Here is a 24,295-nt window from a genome sequence, read left to right as displayed (position 1 = left end):
CATAGTTTAACTCTTGAGCACACCCTTTAATATTATCAAAGACGTGAATCTCGTCAGTGATACATGATGTGTTACATAATAAGTTGAGGAAGGTGAATGTGTCGAAGAAGGAAAACAGATAACATCTGGAATGTTCACATGTTGTGTCACAGAGATACAGTTGTACCCTGACATATGATGAATCCTTAAACTGGAATCTCTTCTCTTAGATTATGATCTAGATTGGAAAAAACAAACAGAACACAAAGTGCACATGTTTTGTAGGAGGTGGGTATATGGGCATATGAAGCACCGATTGGACAGCCATGACTTTGCTCATTGAACACTGTTGAAGAACTGATAATCAACTGTTTGTCACAGGTGACATCTCACACATTTTATTCCCACTGAGCACTCATTCATGTTAGATCATGCGGACATTTTTTTTCTGCACACTGCGAGACTTCACTGACTGATATCATGCCTCTGACCTCAACCAGCAATAGGTGGACTAAAACATGAGAGACCCAAAAATCATGACATTATAAAGGGAACATGTGGGTACAACTGAATTACCAATGCACACTTAGTTGCTCCAGTGGAGTGACTCAGCAGCAGTATAAACTGTAGTTGTACTGCTGATTCTGATATGGAGATGTGTGGCAGAGCGTTATGAAAAAGTCCATTGATGCTCAGTGAACAGGCCCTGTGTAAAAGGCCACAATAAAAAGTACATTGAGGTAAAGAATCAAAATATATGTTGCTGTTGCAACCTCAGATAAAGACTCTATTCCCAGTTTGAGCTCATTCCTGCTGTTTCTTCTAACCAATGCACATCTCAAATTATTGTGCAACTCTGGTGATTTATGAGTCTGATAGACAGGTATGTTCACCCAAGACCTGTCTCATGCTGTCACAGAGCACATAGCTGAAACTCAAAAATCATTTAAAACACAGGACTGAGTGAATAGTCATAGCAAATTATTATTGCAGTTATAGTTGTGGCTGAATATCTTTACCTTCACACCAAGGTCTGATATTTACAGATTTTTTTGGATTGTGTTGATAGATGTGAACATATTAGAATAATGGCAAGACTTGCCACATCATAAAATGATGACATATCGAGTTAGTTCCCAAAGCATCGACTTTCTGTACTGTGTTGTTTCCATCACACATTTATAGTGATTACTTGATTACTGCAATGATATCTGTTCTAGGATGAATATGTTGCCAACCATGGCTTGGTTTGGTTGTAAAAAAAAAGGAACAGCAGGTAAGGAGTGGTTTACCTGATAACAGGTAAGATGTGTCCACCCCTTGTGTGTGAGTGAGTAAGTGGGGCACACCCCTCCAAAGGCCCATATAAACCTGCTGAGATGCTGCTGCAAGCCACAGCAAAGCACAGTTGGCTGAGAAGTGATCCGAGCATCATTAGCAGAGAGTCATTGCCATGGGGAACTGTTGTGAGACCGCAGCTAATTTTTTCGGCCCGCAGAAGAACACCAATGTGCGTGTTAGTCTGCCAGCTGTCTGCTTTGTGTGGCAGATTGCTATGATTATCCTGTTTGGAGTTTTCATCCGGTATGATGAGGAGTCAGACGCACATTGGGCAGAGCACAAGAAGAGTCACAACATCACCAGCGACATTGAAAATGACTTCTACTTCAGATATCCCAGTAAGTGCAGTAGACAGCATAAAAGGAAGCTCACTGTTCTTTTTTTTAATTGTTTTGATGATTCTGTGTGTTTGAGGAATTATTGATGACCAGTCTGTGTTGGAGAAACACTCATATTTATGTACTTTCTTAGTGAGACCTTAGTGACCAGATTGTGTCTGTTTAACCCCACTTTCACCATCCTGTTTCTGTCTTTGGTTTCTGATTACAGTACTTCATTGAAACGTCAAAGGCTGTAAAAACATGCATTATGATATAGGGAAGTTGTTTTCCAATTAGAAGTTAGATTGTGATTGTGCAAAGGCAAATGTTAAGATACTTAATTTCAAAAGCTGTAAGCAGTTGTACTGCACTTGTATGCAGTATTAAGATATCAAGATATCGATATTAAGATATCAATATATATATATTGATATGAGACTATATATTGTGTTCGATTTTGGATATCGTAATATTGTGATATGGCATAAGTGTTGTCTTTTCCTGATTTTAAAGGCTGCATTACATTAAAGTGATGTAATTTTTTGAATTTATCAGACTGTTCTAGCTGTTCTATTATTTTCCTTTACCCACTTGGTCATTATATCCACATTACTGATAATTATTTATCAAAAATCTCATTGTGTAAATATTTTGTGAAAGCACCAATAGTCATCCCTATAAGATTGTTGCAATATCGATATTGAGGTATTTGGTAAAAGCATCTTGATATTTGCTTTTTTTTTTTTTTTTGATTTTATTTGATATCTGCAATAATATCCTAAAACCAGTTTGAGCTTTCAAAGTGATAAAACCTTAACATGCAAGCATAAGGAGAAAATTTATAATTAATAAGAAACTTTAATTCAGCATTTAAATGACCCTTAATTGATTAATGTGAAGTAGGAAGTGAGAGTGCAAGAGAGAAAGTGCTAAGAGATTTTTGTTGAAGCCTGAGATGTTTTTTTTATTATTATTTTATTATTTATTTATTATTTATTATTTATTTTTATTTATTTATTTTTTTATTACTGTTGCTCTTTGTTTATTATTCCGCAAATGTAACTCACTGCACGCCGTTACACCTCAACCCTCAATGACAATATGTGTATATGGCCCTCACTCCAGGCTTCCAGGATGTCCACGTCATGATCTTTGTTGGATTTGGTTTCCTCATGACCTTCCTGAAACGCTACAGCTTCGGTGGAGTGGGCTTCAACTTCCTGATTGCCTCCTTTGGTCTGCAGTGGGCTCTTCTCATGCAAGGCTGGTTCCACTCCCTCGACCTCACTACAGGAAAAATCTACATTGGAGTGGAGAGGTAAGTCTCTTCACTGCAAGCAAACAGTTTTTTATACATTGCCGTTCATGGAAAGCAACAAGTGGGAGTGCACATGGTTACATAACACATGCCTTATATAACTTCTAAGAAAGTCAGTATCTTCAAAGACAGAGAGGAGAGGGGTCTGGATTCTTTTGTCACAACTGTCACTCTGTCTGATCCTGGATGTTAAAGGCAGCAGTCATTCTATTCATAGCAACGTGAGAAGTCATGCTGTAAAATATACTTAACATCTAGCCATTCAAGTTTGTCTACTGAAAGCATGTTTGTCAACTTATATGATAAATTTGTGTTTCTAGTGGCCTTTGATGCCTTGTTGACTAACTGATACCTACCACATTTTTCTGCATTGTATATGTGCATGTAAACATATTGAATAACACTACCCCAATACCCTAAGGTCTCTGAGTAAGCACACATTTATGTAGGAATATGCACCATGTCAACACTATATAAACTGCAACAGATCTTAAGGGCCCCTCAATAATACAAGACCACTTCCTTAGATAAAAGTTGATATTGTTGTTTAGTGGTGCAAATACCCTAACAAATTATCAAAATCAATTGACATGACTTTTGGGGGTCTGGGGCCTCGTGGAAAATGCCTGCTTTGACCGGTTGGTAATCCAACCTTGCTTTGACTCCTCACAGTGATTTCATGCTTCACTCATTGCTGCTTAGTCGTTAAAGTTTCCGCTCATTCTGACCTTGTTCTTGTCCTTTTTGCGTGTCGCCCACAGTCTGATCAACGCAGACTTCTGCTGTGCCGGCTCTCTGATCGCTTACGGTGCCCTCCTGGGAAAAGTAAGCCCTGTCCAGCTGCTTGTGGTCACCCTGTTTGGCGTCACGCTGTTTGCTGTGGAGGAATTCATCATCCTCAGCCTCCTTCATGTGAGTCTCACCAAGAAAATCAATCCTACATGGAACAATACGATGCCCGAGGAGTTTAGGATTTTCTTCAAACATTGCATTTTCTATCTTGTGCTGCTGCTGCTTTGTATATCCATCTATGACAGTGAAACTTTAATATCTCCACAGTGCCGAGATGCTGGTGGCTCCATGGTCATTCATGCTTTCGGAGGGTACTATGGTTTGGCCATCTCTTGGGTCCTCTACCGACCAAACCTACACCAAAGTAAACGCCTCAACGGATCTGTCTACCACTCTGATTTGTTTGCAATGATCGGTGAGTCTACTCTATTTTATACTTTTCACATGTTTGTCACATCTTTAAGACATAGTTAATTTGGTATACCTAATATTTTAGATGTATCGCAGTCAAACATACTTGCATTAATCCCTCTATCTAACTGTGGTTTGATTTGATTCTCTCACCTCACAGGTACACTTTTCCTGTGGATGTTCTGGCCCAGTTTCAACTCAGCCATCACAGACCATGGTGACGGACAGCACAGAGCAGCCATCAACACTTACATTGCCCTCGCTTCCTCTGTTCTCACCACTGTGGCCATCTCCAGCATGTCTCAGAAGAGAGGAAAACTGGACATGGTAATGTTCTGTCGCTGAAAAACACAAGAAAACAAGAAAATCACACATACAAGTTCATCAAAGTCGAGCCAGCTCTGAAGTGTTAACAAATTAATCTACAACTGGTCATGTAACATTTATGTGTCTCTCAATTTCTCATGACTAACATGCTGTTTTATTTGATAGGTACATATCCAGAATGCCACCCTGGCTGGTGGTGTTGCCATGGGAACAGCCGCTGAGTTCATGATCACTCCTTACGGTTCACTCATTGTGGGTTTCTGCAGTGGCATCATCTCCACCTTTGGCTACCTGTTTATCACGGTGAGCCCACAGTCTTTCACTTTCTAACTTCATATGAAAGAAGTCTTCAAGTCTGTGCTGCGGCTCTGTCACTCTAGACAGAGAGTAAAAAAAAAAAGGAATCTAACCGTAAAACAGAAGCAATATGAAGGAGGCAGAGTGAAACCAGTTGTAGGTTGCATTACAGGAAAACAACAAGATTATAAGGATTATAAGAAACTGGTGACTCATTTTAAAAACACTTTCAGGATTAAATGTAACAAGGAAACAGTCTGGCGAAGCAAGGTATTCTGACACACCTCAAAACATAATAAGGGTCAAATGAACTTTGTGCCAAACATGACATTGTTGAATGAGGCTTGTAGTAAGAAGCTTCACATTAAAATTAAACCATTGAGCATTTTGAACGGGCTAGACACTGAGTTTGTCAGCAATATTTCTGGGAATTAGGGGTTCTAACAACCTGGGGGGGAAGTTTATATTCACAAGTACACAGAAATTACACTTTGTACGTTTTTAAAGGCTGATTTTTAGGCTGAAAAGAAATTAAAATGTTGAGATTTTGTTTTTTTTCACAAAAATTATGCCCCAGGCTTTGATACGGCATCATGTAAAGAGATTTAACAGAAATTTAACAGTTAAATAAACATACAGAATGAAAAAAATAGAAAATTTAATATATTTTTTTTACATCACATGTCTTCATACCAACCATGACTTTAGCATTTTTAAGGGTTGTCTATGAATCACGTTACAGATCAGTAATTAATGTGTGACTGTTTTTCTCATTCTCAGCCCTTCTTGGAGAAGTATCTCAAGCTCCAGGACACATGTGGTGTCCACAATCTGCATGCTCTGCCAGGGATGCTCGGCGGCTTTACAGGTGCCATCGTTGCCGCGGCTGCCACCGAATCTGTCTACAGCAAAGAGGGGTGAGTGACTGACACAAACATACAGACACACATCCACATATAACTTGAAATTCAGAGACTGACTCCCCCACCAGAGAGCACATTCCCAGTTATGCGGCTTTGTCTTCTTTCAGTTATCAGCTTTGAAGTGAAATGATCTTGCAAGGCTTAATATGAAAATGTTGCTGAATAAAGTTTTTCTTTGTGTTTAGGTTGATCAACACATTTGACTTTGAAGGCGCCTTTGCAGACAGAAGTGTAGGAACGCAGGGAGGCTTCCAGGCTGCTGGCACATGTGTGGCAGTTGCATTTGGACTTGTTGGAGGGGCGATTGTTGGTGAGTTTGCACAATGTGTTCAGACTCAGGAAAACAGTTATCTTTCCATATCAAGCAATCTGTTTCATGGATTATTGTAAGGAAATCCAGAGATCTGATAAAGTTTATTTCTAAAACCTGTTCGAGGTATATTACAATGTGCTTTTAAAAAAACTACACGTGCAGAACAAAATATTTATAAAGTAAGTAAAGAAATAACTGAAAAAAATCTCTTTTAACTGCAAAATAGGTTTGAACAGGGAACAACAGCATCATAGCTAAGAGGAGGATATTAAAAGTAAGGTGAGAAGTCTTAGTTAATTCCTGTTTTTTCTCTCCTCAAAGGTTTCATCCTGAAGTTCCCCATCTGGGGCGACCCTGCTGATGACAACTGCTTCGATGATGAGGTTTACTGGGAGGTGAGAGTGCTTTTCTACCACTAGATGGTGTTCTTGCTCTTTATGGGAAAACACTTGACTCTGAAATTACTCATAGACATACAGCAGATGTGTTTCTGGCTCATGATCTGATCCATTGTGTCGATTTCAGGTCCCTGAGGATGAGGAGACCATCCCTCCTGTTTTGGAGTACAACAACCACATGATACACAAGCACCAAGACATGTAAGCTCACTCACTCACGTGTTCTCCTTTACTCCTCCCTGTCATGAATTTCTCATTAAAGATGAACTTCCTTTTTGTTCGACAGATCTGAGTCAAACTTCTCTGTGGAGCAGAGCTAGAGATGCACAGTGGAATATCATCATCCTCACATCACCTTGAACTTGATACAGCTGTGAAACAACACTAATTTATGAAAGAATTGCCTTTAAAGAACGGGCAATCCTACAAGAAAGGAACAATATTTTTTGATGCGTTTGTCTGTCAGTTATTGGGAGTTTAAAGGTTATGACGGCGCTGCAATAGAAAAGTGATTCTAAATTAAAACTGGTGTTATTGTTGAAGGAAATTTTTAAACTGCTTTCTTATAACTTAACATGAATCCAAGAAGTATGATGAGAAGTCAAAAGCACCTGTGTAGTGTGATGTAGTGTATCTCACTATGTAGTGTAAGTTGATTGTAATGCACAGAAGAACTGAGAGTTGTTTTCATGTGTGTTTCTACATCATCAGTTGTAGCACATCTTATTTTATCTTTAAAGACCTTGGAGAGCTCTGAATTCTTTCATGTCATGCTTTATAATTGTTAAATATTGTCACTGATAATTTTCTATGTAATGTCCTTTTTAACAAGGAATCTGCTGAAGTACAGTATATTGAAAAGTATTTAATCAAAGTTATTTGTGCTGCCAAATTAGGCGCACTTATTGAGTTGTATCTTTTCTTTCTTTTTAAGCTGCATGTACATACTGTATGATTCCACTTTTTATCACACATTGTTTGTTTGTTGCATACCTTATTTGTTCTTAAGGTGGAAGTTTTGAGTAACTATAGTAACAATGAAACAGTTTCCAGCAATTTGGTTGAGTAATGTTGAATGTTACCTCCAATACATTATATGTGCTTGTATGTGACTATATGTTTCTTGTATTGTTGACGTATTATAGTTTCAGATATACACATTCATAAATAACATGTAACTGGAATCAAACAATAAAGTTGTATTATTTTCTTTACATTCTTGTTTGCATTTTTTAAAGACATATGAAGGCACCTATAATATAGATAAAATAATGACAAACCTAAATAACTATAATACCTCATAAGTGTGACAGTCACTCATAGGCTTTGAATAACCAGAATAAGGGACAATCATGTGATACTTGAGAATTTTCAGCAGCCTAAATAAATGAACTGTAGTGCATAAAAACCACTGGCAATATTGAAAAATTAGTTGTCAAATTTAGTAAATCCATGACTACTGTAAATATTTGTTGTATTGTCCTGTCTTGACTCAGGCTCAGATAAAGTGCACATTATCAAGAGCTTGCTTTTGAAAATTAAAAAAAAAAAGTTATCACATTTAATTCTTGATGTCTAATTTTTACTGTATTTTCGTACATGGATTTCTTTGTCTTTATAGGATTATTGTATGCTCATTGGTGAACTCTTCTCTTCATTTTATAGATCTGTTATTGTGATTTATTTTCTTCTTGTCTTCTTCTTTTTTTTTTTAGTGTTTTTTGTTTGTTTTCTAAAGTTGCTGGATTTTAAGCTGTTGTATGTGTGTGCAAAGTAAAATATGATGTGTGCCATTTTGAAGGAAATCAAAACTAGCTGTGATATCCAATATGTGTGGCGAAATGATACAGTGATGATATAGTAGTAACTAAATAATTATCTAATCCATAACAAAATCAGCTGGCAACAGAGCGGGACGCTGCCCCGGCAGAAAAAACACTCTCACACACCATCCACCAAGCACTGGAAGTGACAACCAATGACAGAATGACAGAAACAAAATCGGTTTTATTAGCAAAGTATCAAGGCCTATGTTAAAGCTTTTATTCATTTTTTAAAATAATTATATCTTGAATGTATATTAAAACCACAGACTTACGACACCTCCTCGCAGTAAAAATACACTGAGAGCCACTAAACTGGAGTCAAATTCCTTGTATGTGTAAACATACTTGGCCAATAAAGATGATTCTGATTCTCACTGTTCAAAAGTTGTAATTACTCTTTCTCTTGTCATGTACTCTGGTGATGGACTGTGGTCACAGTATTGTACCGTGCTGTCAGTCTACCATGTTTAGGGTATATAAAATAATGCCATGTTGCTTTAATTGCTTTTCATTTCAATTAATCCACAATTAGGATGCTCAATGCTTAACCTGATGGGTCACTTCATGGACATACAGAAATATCACTACTACTACTTCTAACAATAATAGTAATATTAACAACAATAGTAATATTAATATCACTAATGTTTTTATTATTATATAATACATAGAAGTTCATTTGTCTTTCAAAACCAATGTTACAAAATGCTTCACACAAAACAAACAGTAAAAAATCCTAAAGCCAGTGTTAGAACCAATGACATGCAATAGTATGATACTATATTTGGTAATTAGATAACAGTAGATTGTCCTTGTTTTCCATTACTCCCTTTTTGTTTCAACAATATACAATAAGTAGCTTTTAATTTAAAAAAAAGCTCCCAGATGACTGCTTGAAACTAGAAATCCAAATTTACACTTGATGAGTGATTGATGACATTTGTACGTCAGTTTGGGATTTCAGAGCTTCATGAAGATGAAAGTGTTTTCCAAAAGCTACTGTTCTTTCTATTTAAGCAGACTGGTATCATATCACAAGAAACAACCCCATTCATCCATCCTGTTTCAAACAAATACAACTCAACCCTTTTTGAAATATCACAATGACTCCTTTACTCCACAAGGTGGAGCAGTGAGGTAAAAAATGACTTGTAAATGCTGAATCAGTAGATATTTCTCTGAGCTAAACTCAAAGCTCAATAGGAGTTTAAACTCTTTTAAATCAACACTTAAGGATATAGAATAAAGACATGAATATGATTGTGTGTGATTTGTGTTAAAGAAATTTTAGGATGAACAGTAGTCAGTGTTTTAATTCAGTCAGCCACAGATTTTAAAAGTAGATGAACAAACATGATAAAAATCTGAATGCAGAACATACTGTATTTACTCCAGTATGACAACAATAAAAATTAAGATGTATGTATTTTGTCTCAGCAGCATACATATATATATTTGCTTTGTATGCAGGCTGACAAAACAACTTCTAGGAGGGGAATACATGATCTTGTTTCCATTTTCCATTTTCATACAGTGACAGATAACTAATTTTCATAAAGGTAACCCCAATTTATATTATTCTAGTATAAAGTACGATAATATACTCAAATTTTCTTTAATTTGACTTTAATTACTAACATCAGATTTATATAATTTTTTGTTGAATTTATACAAATTAATTAACATTCATACAATTTTAAACTATTCATATAAAATGTTTTGGACACAGTTTGACATATTTCCTACCACAGGCAGAGGTGGCGTCTCTGAACAGGTAGCATCCTGACACTGCTTCCCCTGTAGTTTCACACCAACTGACACCTTAATTCACATGACTCTGTCAGGTCTTACTGTCATGTGACCTGAGGGACTCTCATGCAGCATCATGTTTAAGTGCCTGTGCCTTTAGTTAAAGTGATGAAGCTCCTAGAATAAGTGGAGAAATGTCTCCACCTCTACATCGACAGTTTGAAGTCATCGTGGGCTTTGCTTGTTGCCTCAAGGGCTCTGATCTCCCTGCTCCCTTTATTCTGATGGTAATGAGGTCTGGACAGGACAGTCAATAGGGCAATTTCCTGACCAATCACTGTGACATTAATGAACTCTAAATGCAGTGGGTGGACATCTGCTTTGTGCTGGTTGGCTGTGTTTTGGCAGAAGCTTTATTGAGTGAAGAGGTCTCTAAAAAGGCCTGATGGGGTCAAACAAGTTAACTGTGAGGTTATATGTTAAAAGACTCAGAGGCTGCGTCATTAGTACAGTGAAACAGCAACATTTACTTGGTGTCATACTTATTTATTGGTTTTATTATTAGATGCACTGCTTTACTACAAATCTGTTTTAATGATATGACTGATAGCAACTGTGTACCAAGGCCTGGTTCACATAAAGACAGTGTTTGCATATCTTTACTTTAGGGCATATCTTTATTTTCCTAATTGATTAATCACTCAATTATTTTCTTGATTAATCGATTAGTTGTCTGATTTATAAAATGTCAGAATATGGTGAAACATTTTGATCACCATTTGCCAAAGCCCAAGATGCAACGTAAAATGTCTTGTTTTGTCACAACCAACAATCCACAACCCAACAATATTCAGTTTGCACTTTCACATTTAAGTAGGTGGAACCAGAGAATTTTAGCATTTTTTTTCTTTAAAAAATGACTCAGGATGATTAATGGACTATCAAAATAGTTGCTGATTAATGTTCTGTGAATCAACTAATTGTTTCAACTCTACTTTACTTAGATCATTAGATCATTACTTAATTGATGACAGCGGTATATTCAGTAGATTTCCCAGAAATGTTCATACAGGTGCGTGTGTTTCAGCATGTTTTGTTTCAGCCAGTTTTCTCTGTTGAGACTTAAGAATGTGACTGAAGTTCAAATTCAAACTCAGGATGTCTGATGTTTATGGTCTTTATCCCAACTAAACAAATATTTTTTGAGAAGTTTCAGAGGGTATCATGTCAATTTCTGATTATGATGATAGTATACTCACAGTGTTTATAATGTTCTGCTGGTGACTTATAGACAAACATAGACATATAAACTCTGTAACCCTCAGTTGTCTGCAGTGTTGATTATTAAGAATCACTTTCATGAAAGTTATCAATTATTTCTGTAGTTCAGTCAGAGTGCTTCAGTCTTTTACACTTGAAGATTAGAGATCTTTACTTAAATCCTGTCTTTTCAGAAAAGGTTCACGATGATTTTTTGATTATAAAAGTCAGGAGGTGAGAGGCAGCATCACTGTAACAGAGATGTTTCTCTTAAATAATGGTGCAGACAGGCCTCGCAGGGACCTGATGCCGGAGGAGAGTGGATGCGGCTCCTCTTGTGAATCATATGACCCTGGGGAGAGTGTTTGTGAAACCACTTGGTCTTCTATTGTCCTCCTGGGACTGGCCTCCTCTGAAAAGCTGCAGAAAGCCTGTAATCAGATTAAAGGTTGCTGGGAAGGGGAGGAGGGATTTTGAGGAATAGCAAAGAGGTCGTAGAAGTTCTCTAATCAGTACCTGCCATTGAAGTGCAGAAGAGGGGCTAAATAACGCAGCAGGAGGGGAGGCGGGAGCCAAGCTGGAGGGACAAATTGGCCTGTTGTTGGAGGGGGATAATGGGACAATGAGGGAGGGGAGTATAATCAGTGAGTATAGAGTGGGAGAGAATAGGTGCAATGGGAAAAGGAGGAGACTGAAGAACTCCAAAGGCGGTGGCCTTGTCCCATCCTGCCCTGGCAATTATATCACCTTTGTGAGTTGATTGGTGCAGGCTGCAGAGTCCATCTGGGCTCATGGGTGGACATAACCTACATTTTCTCACTGTCCTCGCCAAGCGGTCTCACTGGGCCACTGAGCGAGATATCAGGGGCTCTTGTAGTCTCAATAAAACTCATCAGCACACTCATGAAAAGCTCTCGCCCTTCTTGAGGTCCACAATACCTAATTGCCACATGACAGTGACAATCATTAGTCACATCCCCCAAGCTCTCTTTTGTAATGAAGAGGCCTTTCCTTTATGGTATCTCATTTAAGAGAAAAAACACACACACGCAAGGCTGTAGAAGTCCACTGTTCTTTTGTAAGTCAGTCCTCTAGTTATCTTGGTAAAAAAGAAAGTAAAATGCGTGTTGTTGTTGCAAGGACTTGTGTGTGTGTGTGAGAGATCTTACCAATAAAACGAACCCCCTCACTGTTCAGAGCTTGTAATGCTGATGTCATATCACAAGACATCCCACTGAGTGCTGAGCTCCACCAGTCTCTCTGTAGGATCTTTTCTGTCATTGTGATTACTCATCAAACGTCCATTGCCTGAACACCAGGCATCACTAAAGGCCAGTACCTACTTTTTATTCAGTTGACAACAGTCCATTTGTTGGGGTCAAAGGGGAAAGTCTCAGGGGGGACGACCTCTCTGCCAGCACTGGTGAGGAGGAGTACCAGAAAAATCACTATTCATAGCAGGGGAGTGCTTTGATTCGGGCACAAAGGCCACTAGTTCCCTGCCTGGTTTGAAAGAAGTAGAAATCAGAGCTGCTTTAAACATGTGTGAGGGATCCAAACTGAATGGTTTAGCTAATTAGGTGCTCCACCTGTTCCTGGTCCCTAATTAGTGATAATATTTGATTTCCTAATAAATGTCTTAACAATTTTTATTTTATTTTTCTGCTTGTTTATGCTTATTGCCAATAGTTACCTATAATTTAACATGTACATATGATTTTTCACATTTTCTCTGTGTAATGGTTCACATACAGAAGGAGCAAATCTACTTCTGTTTTCATCTGCAAAGTAGAGTCCCATTCCTTATCACTTGGTTCATGCTGCTAGTGCTGTTTGTTCTTGTTAGGTATGTTAAATTATTAACATTTTATACATTCACACATTGAGATGGTCCAGTATCAAATTAAGGAAACCCTCAGGATAAATAGCAATAAAGTGATCAACAACTTCCTTCATAAGTGTCCATCCTACAAGAGAGGAACACTTTAAATACCTTCATGTACCGCTGAAAAACAACTTAATAATATTTGACAGAGGCTAACAAACTGAAAAGATATGTCAGATAGTAATGGAAATGAAAGAAAGTAAAAAGAGAGAAAGCGAGAGACAGTAAAGAGTAAACTACTTACACAAACAAACATCATCTATTTTCAAGAACTTTGCTCACATGTGCGAAGGTACAACAAGTAAATAGACTTTTTTCTGTTTGTGTGGTGCTCCTGAGTCAATAGTCTTTAGCTTCATACTATTCACATGGTCAATTTCAGCCCCTAATCATGCTTAATTTTTATTCTCTTACCGTTCCACTGAACAAAGCAAGTTTTACTTCCCTGTTAACTTCTTTTTCCTCAACAGCAATCCAAAAAATCTACATCTCTGTATTTCTTTTCAACACCTCTCCTCCTCATGTGCACTTGAAATTTCATCTCTTTTGTATTTATCTCTCTCTTACATTAGACCAGAGACAGATAATGAGGATTTTTTTCTCAGAAATATCAGATCAATTTGGTTCACAACAGGTATGTTTCAAAGGCTTTTCAGTCCGGACTGCTTTGACAGAGTTTAGGACCTTCTCATTACTATGCTGCTGGTGTCTTACTGCGGGCTGGTCGCTATGCAAGACTGTGAGATCGAAAGATCAACGTGATCTGATTTTTGTAACTTCTTTTCAGCCAACATTTTGTAGCCTTATCCCAAGCTGTAAAAACCTGTTTTCTGTTCCTATAAAACATGCAGAAAACTGAAAAGAAAAACTTTTTCATCAGGAGATTAGGAGGAACTTTTGACTACATGTGTATGGACACATGTATATAAATGTATTAGAGATGACTGCGAGCAAAAAACTCAGACTGCGAGCAAAAAACTGTACAGTGTCCAACATCAGTGCTGAAATAGTTCCTGACAATTAGCACTTCAGAGTACATGACAAAAACTAGTTCCAGCTACTGAAAATGAAATGGCCAATAGGGTGACCTTACTTATCATGTAGAGGGCCTCTGGGGTCAGATGTTCAGAGGTTGAAAGAGCACTAGAGTGACCAAAGACAGTCACTTAACTTGAATACTACTCAAGCACAAAACAAGATTACTAATTTTCAAATTTTATTTCCAAATATTATTTTAAAATCCCTTATGCACATAAGGGTAATATTTATGTTAGGTCTTCCGTCTTCAGTCACATATGAGTGTTAGATGTGTCTTAGATGATTGTTAAAAATTGACTATTTATGTTATTATTTTGAGAAGGGGGCAGGAATGTGTATCATGCTGCAAATTGTAGCTTATATTTTCTGTAAAATTCTTGTTTTTTGAAGTATACACTGAAGTGATTGACAAAACAAGAGAGAAAGAAAGAAAATTACCTTAACAAAAGTATCAAATTGGCTGACTCTGAGTGATGGAGTTATGGTAAAAGGTCTAATGTGGCATCCTGAGTGGAATAATCTCAATAAGCCTGTCTATCATTTCTGTAAAAAAAAAGATTGTCTTATGAGGGAAAAAAAGCTCTTTACAGTAATGCAAGTGGATGTATTCAGTTGTGTCAGTGACTACACTAGTTGCACAAAAGTATCTCTGCAACAAATTCATCCATGCGTCTGATGTGAAGACCCCAAATGACTCATTATTGCATTGCTGACATTATGTCAGGTGTCTTAATTTCACACTTCAAAAGCAAACCGTAATTCCTGCAGGTGACATATTTTCAGAAAGCAGTAGTTCCAAGTTAATATTGATGAGACACACTGGCAGAGAGGGGGCAGTAATCTCACACTCCACACTACGACAAATGCAAACGAAAGTCATGGAAAAAAAATGGAGGGAAAGGAGGGGTACAGGAAAGGAGGGGAGAGGAATGATTCTCTTGGGAAGGGAGGGTGTTTGGGTGAAAAGCAACAGCATATGTATTGTTGGAGGCCCTGACTCGCCACCCTGGAGAGCTCCCTGTTCCCACGGTTTGCTCAACAAACAAATGCACCCCCCTCCACACATACACACACACACACACCACACACACCACCATGCACCCGCACGCAGTGGTGATGTCATTAATTACCATCAAAATGAGCATGACAGCAAGCAAGTGTGCGTGCGGCAGCCAGTGAGGCTTTGTGTGCGTGTGCGTGTGTGTGTGTGTGTGTGTGTGTGTGTGTGTGTGAGGGAGAGAGGGAGATGTAGGGAATGAGAAAGAAAGAGACCATTGTCCATTCTGAAATAAAGAAATCTCCACTGAAGCATTGTAAATGGAAAAGGCAGAAAAATGGACCAAATTCGGGGATCTTTGAGTGAGAGCTGGGCTGTCACATCTTGTCAGAGCCTCACAAAACCTGATGTGCACACATTGCCCTGCCCGGCCACAGAGACACACTGTGGCCCTGTGATTGTGTGCTCTCCTGATGAAATTCAGCCTTTCCCTCGCAGCCTCAGAGGCACAGGGATCCTGCTTTTTTTGAACACTCTGTTTGTGTGTTTGTGTATGTGTGGGATCCTTTTTTTGTCAAGAACAAGTAAAGTAAACACCTTAAAAATGGTCATTTTCAGGTGTTCATTATAGCTGGCTTAATTTAGTGATTATTGTTAGATGTAAAAGTAGAACTTAAGTTGGGTTACATTTACATTTACATTTTGTCATTTGGCAGACACTTTTATCCAAAGCGACTTACAAGCGAGGCAAGACAATCGAGCATTAGAGGACGGTGACTCAGAAGAAGCGTGGGACAAACTTTCAAGTAGCTGACCAGGTACAAGTGCGATGAGAAAGAGCGCTAGTCAGAAAGTCTGTCAAGTTTAAATAAAATGATAAAAGTAAGCAATAATAAAGTAAAGTAAGTACAGTTAAACCTTAATTTTAGCCTGTAACGCCACATTCGGCTCATGTTGGATTTTTCATGTTTGCAATCTGACAATCAGGAAAAAAATAAGTGTGACATCCAACACCGCTCTCGCCAGTAACACTTTGTACATGCTGTATTTGTATCAGTATACTGTATACACTATATATCTATATTATTATCTTTGCAATATGATTATATAGTTATTTGAACATACTCAGACCCTTTATTGCACTCAGATTTTCATACACTTGGGCAACTTTAGATGTTTTATGTTTTTGCCTTGAAGCTGCTATTGTACCTGACATTTTGTCACTTTTATATTCTGTTTCTGAAGAAATTCTATTGAGAAAAACAAATGGGATTTTCTTAAGTTAAAATAAATATGCACATGTACAGAGGGGTGGCACGGTGGTGCTGTGGTTAGCGCTGTCACCTCACAAGCCAGACGGGGCCTCTCTCTGTAGAGTTTGTATGTTCTCCCCATGTCTGTGTAGGTTTCCTCCAAGTGCTCTGGTTTTCACCCCACAGGTCAAGTTCATTGGTGACTCTAAATTTCCTGTGAGTGAGAGCAGTTGTCTGTCTGTATGTGTGACAGACTGGGGACCGGGGAGACGGTGTGTACCTTGCCTCTCACCCAATATGAGTTGGGATAGTCACCAGGCCTCTGCGACCCTGGGAAGGAGAAACGGGTATAGATAATGGATGTAGTGTGTGGTTACTTTTACATTTTTTTTACATTGAATCTCAGCTCCACAACCTCCAACAAGCCTCTATTTGGTGAGCACTGATCCTACACATTGGACTAACTTTTGAAATGACAAATAAACTTGAACTGGAAACATTGTTGGCAGCCCAAAGGGACAAAAATCTGATTTATAAGTCATATTCACATGAAAACCATCAATTTCACAAGTGAACAATGCCTGCTGCAGTTTGCATATAGTTACATTTAAGTGCCGCTGTGGATGTTTAATAGAATTAAATATGCAAAAGATTCAAAGCTGAAGCACGGAGATGAATCCTTGTCAGCTTTCTTTCTGGTTCGGCTGAAACAGCAGAGACGTGGTTTGATTGTTAAGACGGGTGAGGAGAGAATGGAGCAATTCTGCATTTCAGTTGTAAAACTCCACTGTCCAAACTCTCAGCCTGCTTACTAAACATCCTGTGATGTAACTAGAAAGTTAACTTTGCTATTTACACCTAAAATTATATTAAATTAAAGTAGGGTCAACATATAGTGTGATTACTGAATCTGCAAATTTAAGAAACAAAGCAAAGATGTGTGTGCGTGCCTGCGTGTATGTAAATGTGTGTGAATGCTAGTGTGTGTGTGTCAGCTCTGTGTCATGCAATTTTTGGCACGGCATGGATCATTGTATGGACCTTCATTAGGGATCATTAATGATTTTTTCTGCAGAGTGGGCCTCACTAAGCTCTGGTTGTGCAGTGAACCAGGCCGGGGACTGAGATTGTTGTCGAATGTGCAGCCATGAATGCATGGGATTCCACCTCATCAAAGTTTGCACAGATAATTGCTACTATTTGATCTCCACTATCTGAAAAGAAACCGTGTTAATTAGAGGCTCTGATTGGGACGTGAAGAGAAGGGAAACAAATGTGTGCTTTGTTGTCATGTACAAATCTCTCCTCTCAGGGTTTATGTATCTGCAGAGCTGGAAGGTTTTTGTGTCCCAAAACTTTGATGAGGTCCTTGTTACAGTCTCATCTCATCTCTGTCTTTGGGAAAATATCCTTGTGTGTGTCCCATCGTCCAAGCTCATCAGCCATCCCTGTGAACTAAAACAATGCCCTGCATTGAACACATGAGATGGACAAATGGAAGACCTTTACTTATAAGTCTAGTTTATTGCTTGCATGGTATGCTCCATTAGATGCATCATTTAGTTTTCAAAAGGGGTTTGAAAATACATTCTTTCAAAAAAAACAGGCCTGTTTTTAAAACACAAAGCAATTGTTTTGTAAATATTTCCAGAATCCTCAATGATTATTTCAACTATCTGAACAAAAAAGGAAAAAAAAAAGTCCATCTTGTGTACGATAAAAAAGATTTTGAACCTGTTCCCCAAACTGCAAACCTCTTTCCTAATCACTTCATACAAGTGGAACCAAACATTTAACTATCAAGTTAAATACCTTTATTCTAAACAGTAATTGGTAATAATGAGTTTACATTTTTATCTTAAAGATATGTCAATATTGTTTAGATGAAGATCAGCATAGAAGCAAAATCCTTCACAAACTCCTTTCTGTTCTGTGGCTCCAGTATCAGGGAAGAACATAAGTTTAAGATAAGATGTAATTGGTTGTGGTGTTGGTTGTGTGTGTGTGTGTCTAATCACTGTGTTGATGTGTGAAAAGACAGATGCAGGTGAGAAGGCAATGAAGGAACCTGATGAGGTGAAGGCATGCCACGTTGAGCTTTATTTCCAGCAGATGGTGCTACAGTAACAATGAGGCAGGCTGGTCAGCCATGCTGTGAACCACGTTTCCTTAAGAAAAATTCATTTTCTTCAATTTTACTTATTCAGTATATATGTGGGAAGTAACAGTGAGTGCAATTCCCCTTTTGTTGATGTAGATATTGAAGTTAAAGTTCACACTTCACACATGTAGTTACATTGACTCGACTGAAGCAGCTCAACCTTAAGTGTTAACAACATGGCAAATTGTTGCAAAAGAATCAGAATCCAGGTTTCCTGCCCACAATTTTTCCAGCAGATCTTATGTTCAAATATGAGACTTTTAGGTCACCTGCATTTCCAAACTCACTTGTTACACTGGTGGAAATATAAAACCTTTGGTCTTCCATGGTTTTCAGTATTTTCTTTAACTTTAACAACCTGCCAGGAAAAAATATTTCATAATTTACTCGAATGTACAATTTGGCCTAATTTCGACAAGAAATAAATTAATGAGGTATCTATTATTTTACTTCGAATGTTACTCAATCCATAGATCAAAAAGAGGAAATATTCACATTGTAATAAAAAGATCACATTTAACTTATAAGAACAAATACACATTGAAGAAATTTACAGCTGTAACTCTCCCTATGATGGAAACAAACCATTTTGAATTAGAACAGATTCACATCAGAACACATCTTATGAATTAATTATATGTTTATTGAGTTGAAAAAAGTTACTCATTATGAATTCAGAAAGATATAATAATAATAAATAATAACTATGTCCTAAAACATGTGGTCTTGTCCTCTAACAGAGAAAATGAAACAAACTGTATTTTGTGTTAATTTAAAACAAAGACAGGTCTAGTTACACAGAATAGAAACTGTTAATGAACAGATTTCTTGCTTCTTGGTTTAAATATTCCCCAATGAAATAACAACAAAATCTAAGTCTGATAAAATACTTTCCCTCCTGTGTGTCAGATGACAACCATGAAGAAGCTGAACTAGTGGAGAATCAAGTGTAAACATCATTTGGAGTGGGAATATCTGCAGCCTGATTGCTTAAGACACACAGATGTCACACAGACGTCTTCAAGCTGAATGACCTTTAAAAGTGATTGTCAGAAGTTACAAATAAATCATATAAAAGAGCACAATGTTAATGTTTGTCAGGGGTTTACATGTTACTTTATAGTTTCTACATTTCACAATAGGAAATGAGGCTTTAGGAGTCCAGTATTAGGAGTCCACTAATATCTTTAATTAACTGTTTTAGTCAATCATAAGTCAGTTAAATGACATTTCAATTTGCACATCAATTATCACAGTGACTGACTGCACTGTCATGTTGCAGGTCTAGACATGTGTTTGGTTCTGTGGTTAAACATATCTGAGAGTATCACTTCCTGAAACTCACACCATTCAGCCAGTTGTACAGAAACCACTAAACTGAAGGGAAAATTCCTTTTGTATGTAAAACCTATAAATTATTTAGTATTAAAACCTTTTTAAAGATGTGTTTTACTCTGTTTTTGCCTTCATTATTGTACACGATACAAGCACTACCTACAGTATGCATCTTCAGCAGTGGTTCCCAACATTTTTTGCTTCTGACTCCTTTATATGATGCAATACCTCCCTGTGACCCCTGGTTACAAACTGCATGTCAATAAGATGCGAGAAAAAAATATTTCATAAGAATAATCTTTTAAGCCTGAAAGGACAAAACTACCTTCACAAAGAAGAAGCAACAATTGTAGAAAAAAAATAAACATAATTTTGTGCATGAGATTTTTTAAAATTTTTTTCTTCTTTCTTGTTTGGGCAATGATTTCATGAACCATTAGATCCATCTTGTGACCCCAAATACATGTTTATAGTCACAGTTACAGTCTTGTTTTATTGTGAAGAGATCACTGCAGCTCCTGTGCATCTGGGATACCTGCAGTAACAGAGTGAGCAGCACAGGTGCCTCTATGTGTGTCATACTCAGAGACGAAGAGTTTATATTTAAAGTCCTGTGAAAAAATGCATAAACCTTGAGTGTAGAGGTTTGTCTGGGATAAATTGCAAGCGAGGCAGAGGAGGAGATAATTTAAAATAAGAAACACTTATTGACTCTCAAGCTGCTGTCACTATTGGAAGCATTTATTATTGGACCCTGCCACTTCTGAGACAGCCGCAGTCTGTTTTACTGAGGTTCTTTCTTCTAAATCAAAAGACTGCATAATATCAGGAAAAGAAAAAAAACCTTTTTCTAATTATATGGAATTGTGGCTTATTTAGCTGCTGAAAGGGGAACTTGTAGTGCCACAGCAGCCCCTTAAATTTGCCAAATAAGGAGTAGCTCTGATGAGGTGAGAAGCAGTGAATGCCTAAAACAAACTGCAGAGGGTCTCCAGCAAAACAGCCAGAGGCTTAAGATATATTAAATTACCATGATTGGGACTTAAGGCATGGTTAAAGCCTGTTTGAGAGACTGGGGAGCCTCAAAGCAGTGCTATTCATGTTTAGGGAGCTGGGTCAATAGGTTGGGGAAGTTCACAGGACCTGATTCTATTCTCATGCAAACGCAGAATGCAAGACCTAAAGCTCACTGAGTTGGAAGATATAAATGACGGGACAATCATCTGCAGCCCTCCACAGACACAAACCTGGTCTACAGCTGCCTACTCGTCATTCATGAGGTTGAGCCGTCACCACGTCTGAATCCACTCTGAGCATCTCACTTCCTGCTGCAGAGCGAGATTACATGTTGATTGCTGAGTGCCACATTTTGGTCATTTCAGATGACAGCCTTGATAAACAATTAAGTATCAAATTCAGCTCTGGCTCATGGGAAATGTCATCTATACTCCAGATTTTGTTGTGAAGCAGTTTAATAAATGGGATGCCATGCTAAATACTAGTTTATGTACCAGCACATAAAAGTGTGCTTTGTTCTCTGCAGCAAAGCCTGAAAATTAATTTCTCAGCTTCGGAGAGTAATGTGACCTCCAGTGACTCCTAACACAATAGAAAACATCGATCTCTATCTGTTGACAAGTAGAAAATCTGAGCAGAATAACTGAATGAATACACACTGAGTGCCGTGAGAGAGAACACCTGCAGCCAGCAGCTCATGAGTTCCTGTGGTCAGCTCTGTCTGACACAGTTTCACATGCATCATTCAAACCTACACTGCCAGGGAAAGGTGTCATTATTTTATCCCAAAATGTCTTTTTCCAGTATATTTTTAACATCTTGTAAGTATGACATGAGGACAGATATTTCACTGATTGTGTGCAGTGCAAAAACAACAGTTTTAAGATATAGTCATAAATAAAATAAGAAAGATAAGTCAGGCTTTCATTCTCAAATGTGATAAAATCATGAAAAAGAAACATATGTAAATGGCCAAAGATAATTGGACACCAGCACATTATACCTATATGTAATTGTTGAACATTTAATTACTAAACTGTGAGCATTAATATGCAGCCATATCAACCATTTCAAGTCCTTGTAAAAGATTTTGTAGAAGTAGCCTGGCTGCAGGACTTTTCTCCCATTCAGCCACAAAAGCATCAGTGAGGTCGACCACCGATGTTGGAAGAGTGGAAGAAGTCAGGACATCAACACCAAACTCAAAAAAGAAAACATATCTTCATGGTTCTCACTATGTGCAGGGGCACATTGTCATGCTGAAACAGGAACACGTCTTCCCCAAACTGTTGCCACAAAGTTGGAAACACACTGTTGTCTGAAATATTGTTGCATGTTTTCGCATTCAGGTGTCCCTGCACTGGAACTACAGGGACCAAACCATTAAAAACAACCAAAAAATAACCACAAGTTGTTGGACAGAGGTGTCCACATACTTTTTGCCATTATAGTCTGTTTTGATCAAAACTAAATTAATAGAGAGAATACTTTGATTTTAAAAAAAGTTATTATCTGTTTTCACCAAGAAATATTCCTTCATGTATTTGAAGGAATATTGATAGTGAATACATTTCTGTAGTTAATTTATGTATATTACTGTTTATAATTAAAGAGAGAGAAACTGAACATGACCTATGACTCCTCTAAAAGGCCCCGGGACACACTTTACATGATACACATTCAATGGGAGAAGAACAAATCTTATAATACCTGCCCCCCTCTCAAAATCATAAGTAAGATTGAAGCAACGTTCTTCTTACTCTTTTACACCCTTTTAGAGTATATACAGTACATGCTATGAGGATTTTATTTGGATCAGGTGTAACACCAACATTTCGACATCAGAGAAGACGAACAGATTAAATACTCGATGTTTTATGTAACAAAATACAATCTTGACGTGACGAAGAAAACGAAGCAACTGAAATCCCTCTATAGTCAGTGAATCTGACGGGTCACAGACACAGGACACATGAGGGAAACCAGACACGTGTGTGGCGGCTTGTGTCGGGTCAGGCTGTGTCTCAGGAGGTTGAAAGGTCATGACTCTCTCTGTCCGGCAGACTGAGGCGCTTCGGACATCAGGTCTTCACATTGTGGGTGTCAGCAAAACAACAGAGAGATGTGAGACGACGCGGTGACAGTCTGTGAGTCTGATTTCTGGCATGTTATTGCATATAAAGCTCAACAGTTGGTTTACGATGCCACAATATATAATTATATAACCCTATATAATTATAAGTCAGATAACATGATAGAAATCATTAAAAATAGCTGCATATTTTTGTCAGGTAGGCATGTTTTGAGGTGAGATGAGTGACTAAAGACATATTATTTTTGCTAGCGAGTTTATTATTTATTTATTATAAAGCTAAAATGTTTACAGATACACAGAAAAAAATATATCATTACACATCTCGTCGGATGATTTGTAACGAGACTAAAAGCAACTGAAAAGAGCAAATTAATGCGACACAGTGAGACTTTTACTGTTTGTCCACGATGAAGCTTGAAAATGAAAACATCTAAACGCACTTGTGTTTTTTTTAAATGTAGGGATGCAGTAAAGTAATTGTTCAGTCATTTACCATCATTTACTCTCTCAATTAGCACTCAGTTTTCCTCTTTGGTATTAATTGAAGCTGAGGCCTTCTAGACTTTTCTTTATTTTTCCCTGTTAACGTCTCACTGATTTGTTCCTTTAGTTTTTTTCTTTTTTTGATATTGTAGAGAAAGATTCATTTTATTGGATGTTATGAATCTTGTCAGAGGAAAGACACAAATTCTCTTATTTCTCCCTCTATTTTCTGGTGTTTTACTTAATTTGTGCTGTGAGCCTCCGGTTAATAAAACACAATGCAACTAATGAGCTATTATATTACTGACTGGATTTCAGTCGGCTGTCTCTGTCCAAGGTGCTGACAGAAACCTCTTCAACACAATAAAATAACACAATGACACAGTCATCAACATTTCTTCAACATTTATTTTATTGAGTAAAGCACAAACACAAAAACACAAACTGCATGGCCGTGATAATTCTCAAATGCCATATGAATAAATTAAACAACCTTTAAACTTAATGGGCTGAAAAACACTTAAAATGTTTATGTATGGTGCTAATTTACCGACAAATCATTCAAATACCAACAATATCGCACAGGAAGAAATCACATACATAAAAACCATCTGGAACAAAAAATAAAAAACACGTTTTAGTCTAAATGCATCCACATTTCTGTTCATCTTTAAGAAATGATTCTAAGAAATTTACTGTACATACAGTATTTAAAAACAACAACATTTGAGTATCAGTAAATCTGAAGAATATATTTCAATATATTTTGAAGTCTAA

The 24,295-nt window shown here is 37.6% G+C and overlaps 1 protein-coding gene across 1 annotated transcript; it reads left to right on the top strand.

Annotated features, from left to right (window-relative positions):
* Positions 1 to 1,432: 1,432 nt before the first annotated feature.
* Positions 1,433 to 7,466, top strand: rhcga (Rh family, C glycoprotein a). Its single transcript, XM_042410240.1, has 11 exons — positions 1,433 to 1,658; positions 2,766 to 2,958; positions 3,720 to 3,870; positions 4,018 to 4,165; positions 4,322 to 4,488; positions 4,654 to 4,791; positions 5,566 to 5,702; positions 5,894 to 6,018; positions 6,343 to 6,416; positions 6,547 to 6,620; positions 6,706 to 7,466. Exons 1-11 carry the CDS (start codon positions 1,433 to 1,435, stop codon positions 6,737 to 6,739), a joined length of 1,467 nt encoding a protein of 488 aa, XP_042266174.1. The 3' UTR covers positions 6,740 to 7,466.
* Positions 7,467 to 24,295: the final 16,829 nt, after the last annotated feature.

The sequence above is a fragment of the Thunnus maccoyii genome, chromosome 1 (assembly GCF_910596095.1).
Source record: "Thunnus maccoyii chromosome 1, fThuMac1.1, whole genome shotgun sequence".
Taxonomy (NCBI): domain Eukaryota; kingdom Metazoa; phylum Chordata; class Actinopteri; order Scombriformes; family Scombridae; genus Thunnus; species Thunnus maccoyii.
This window is presented reverse-complemented; position numbering and strand designations above follow the sequence as displayed.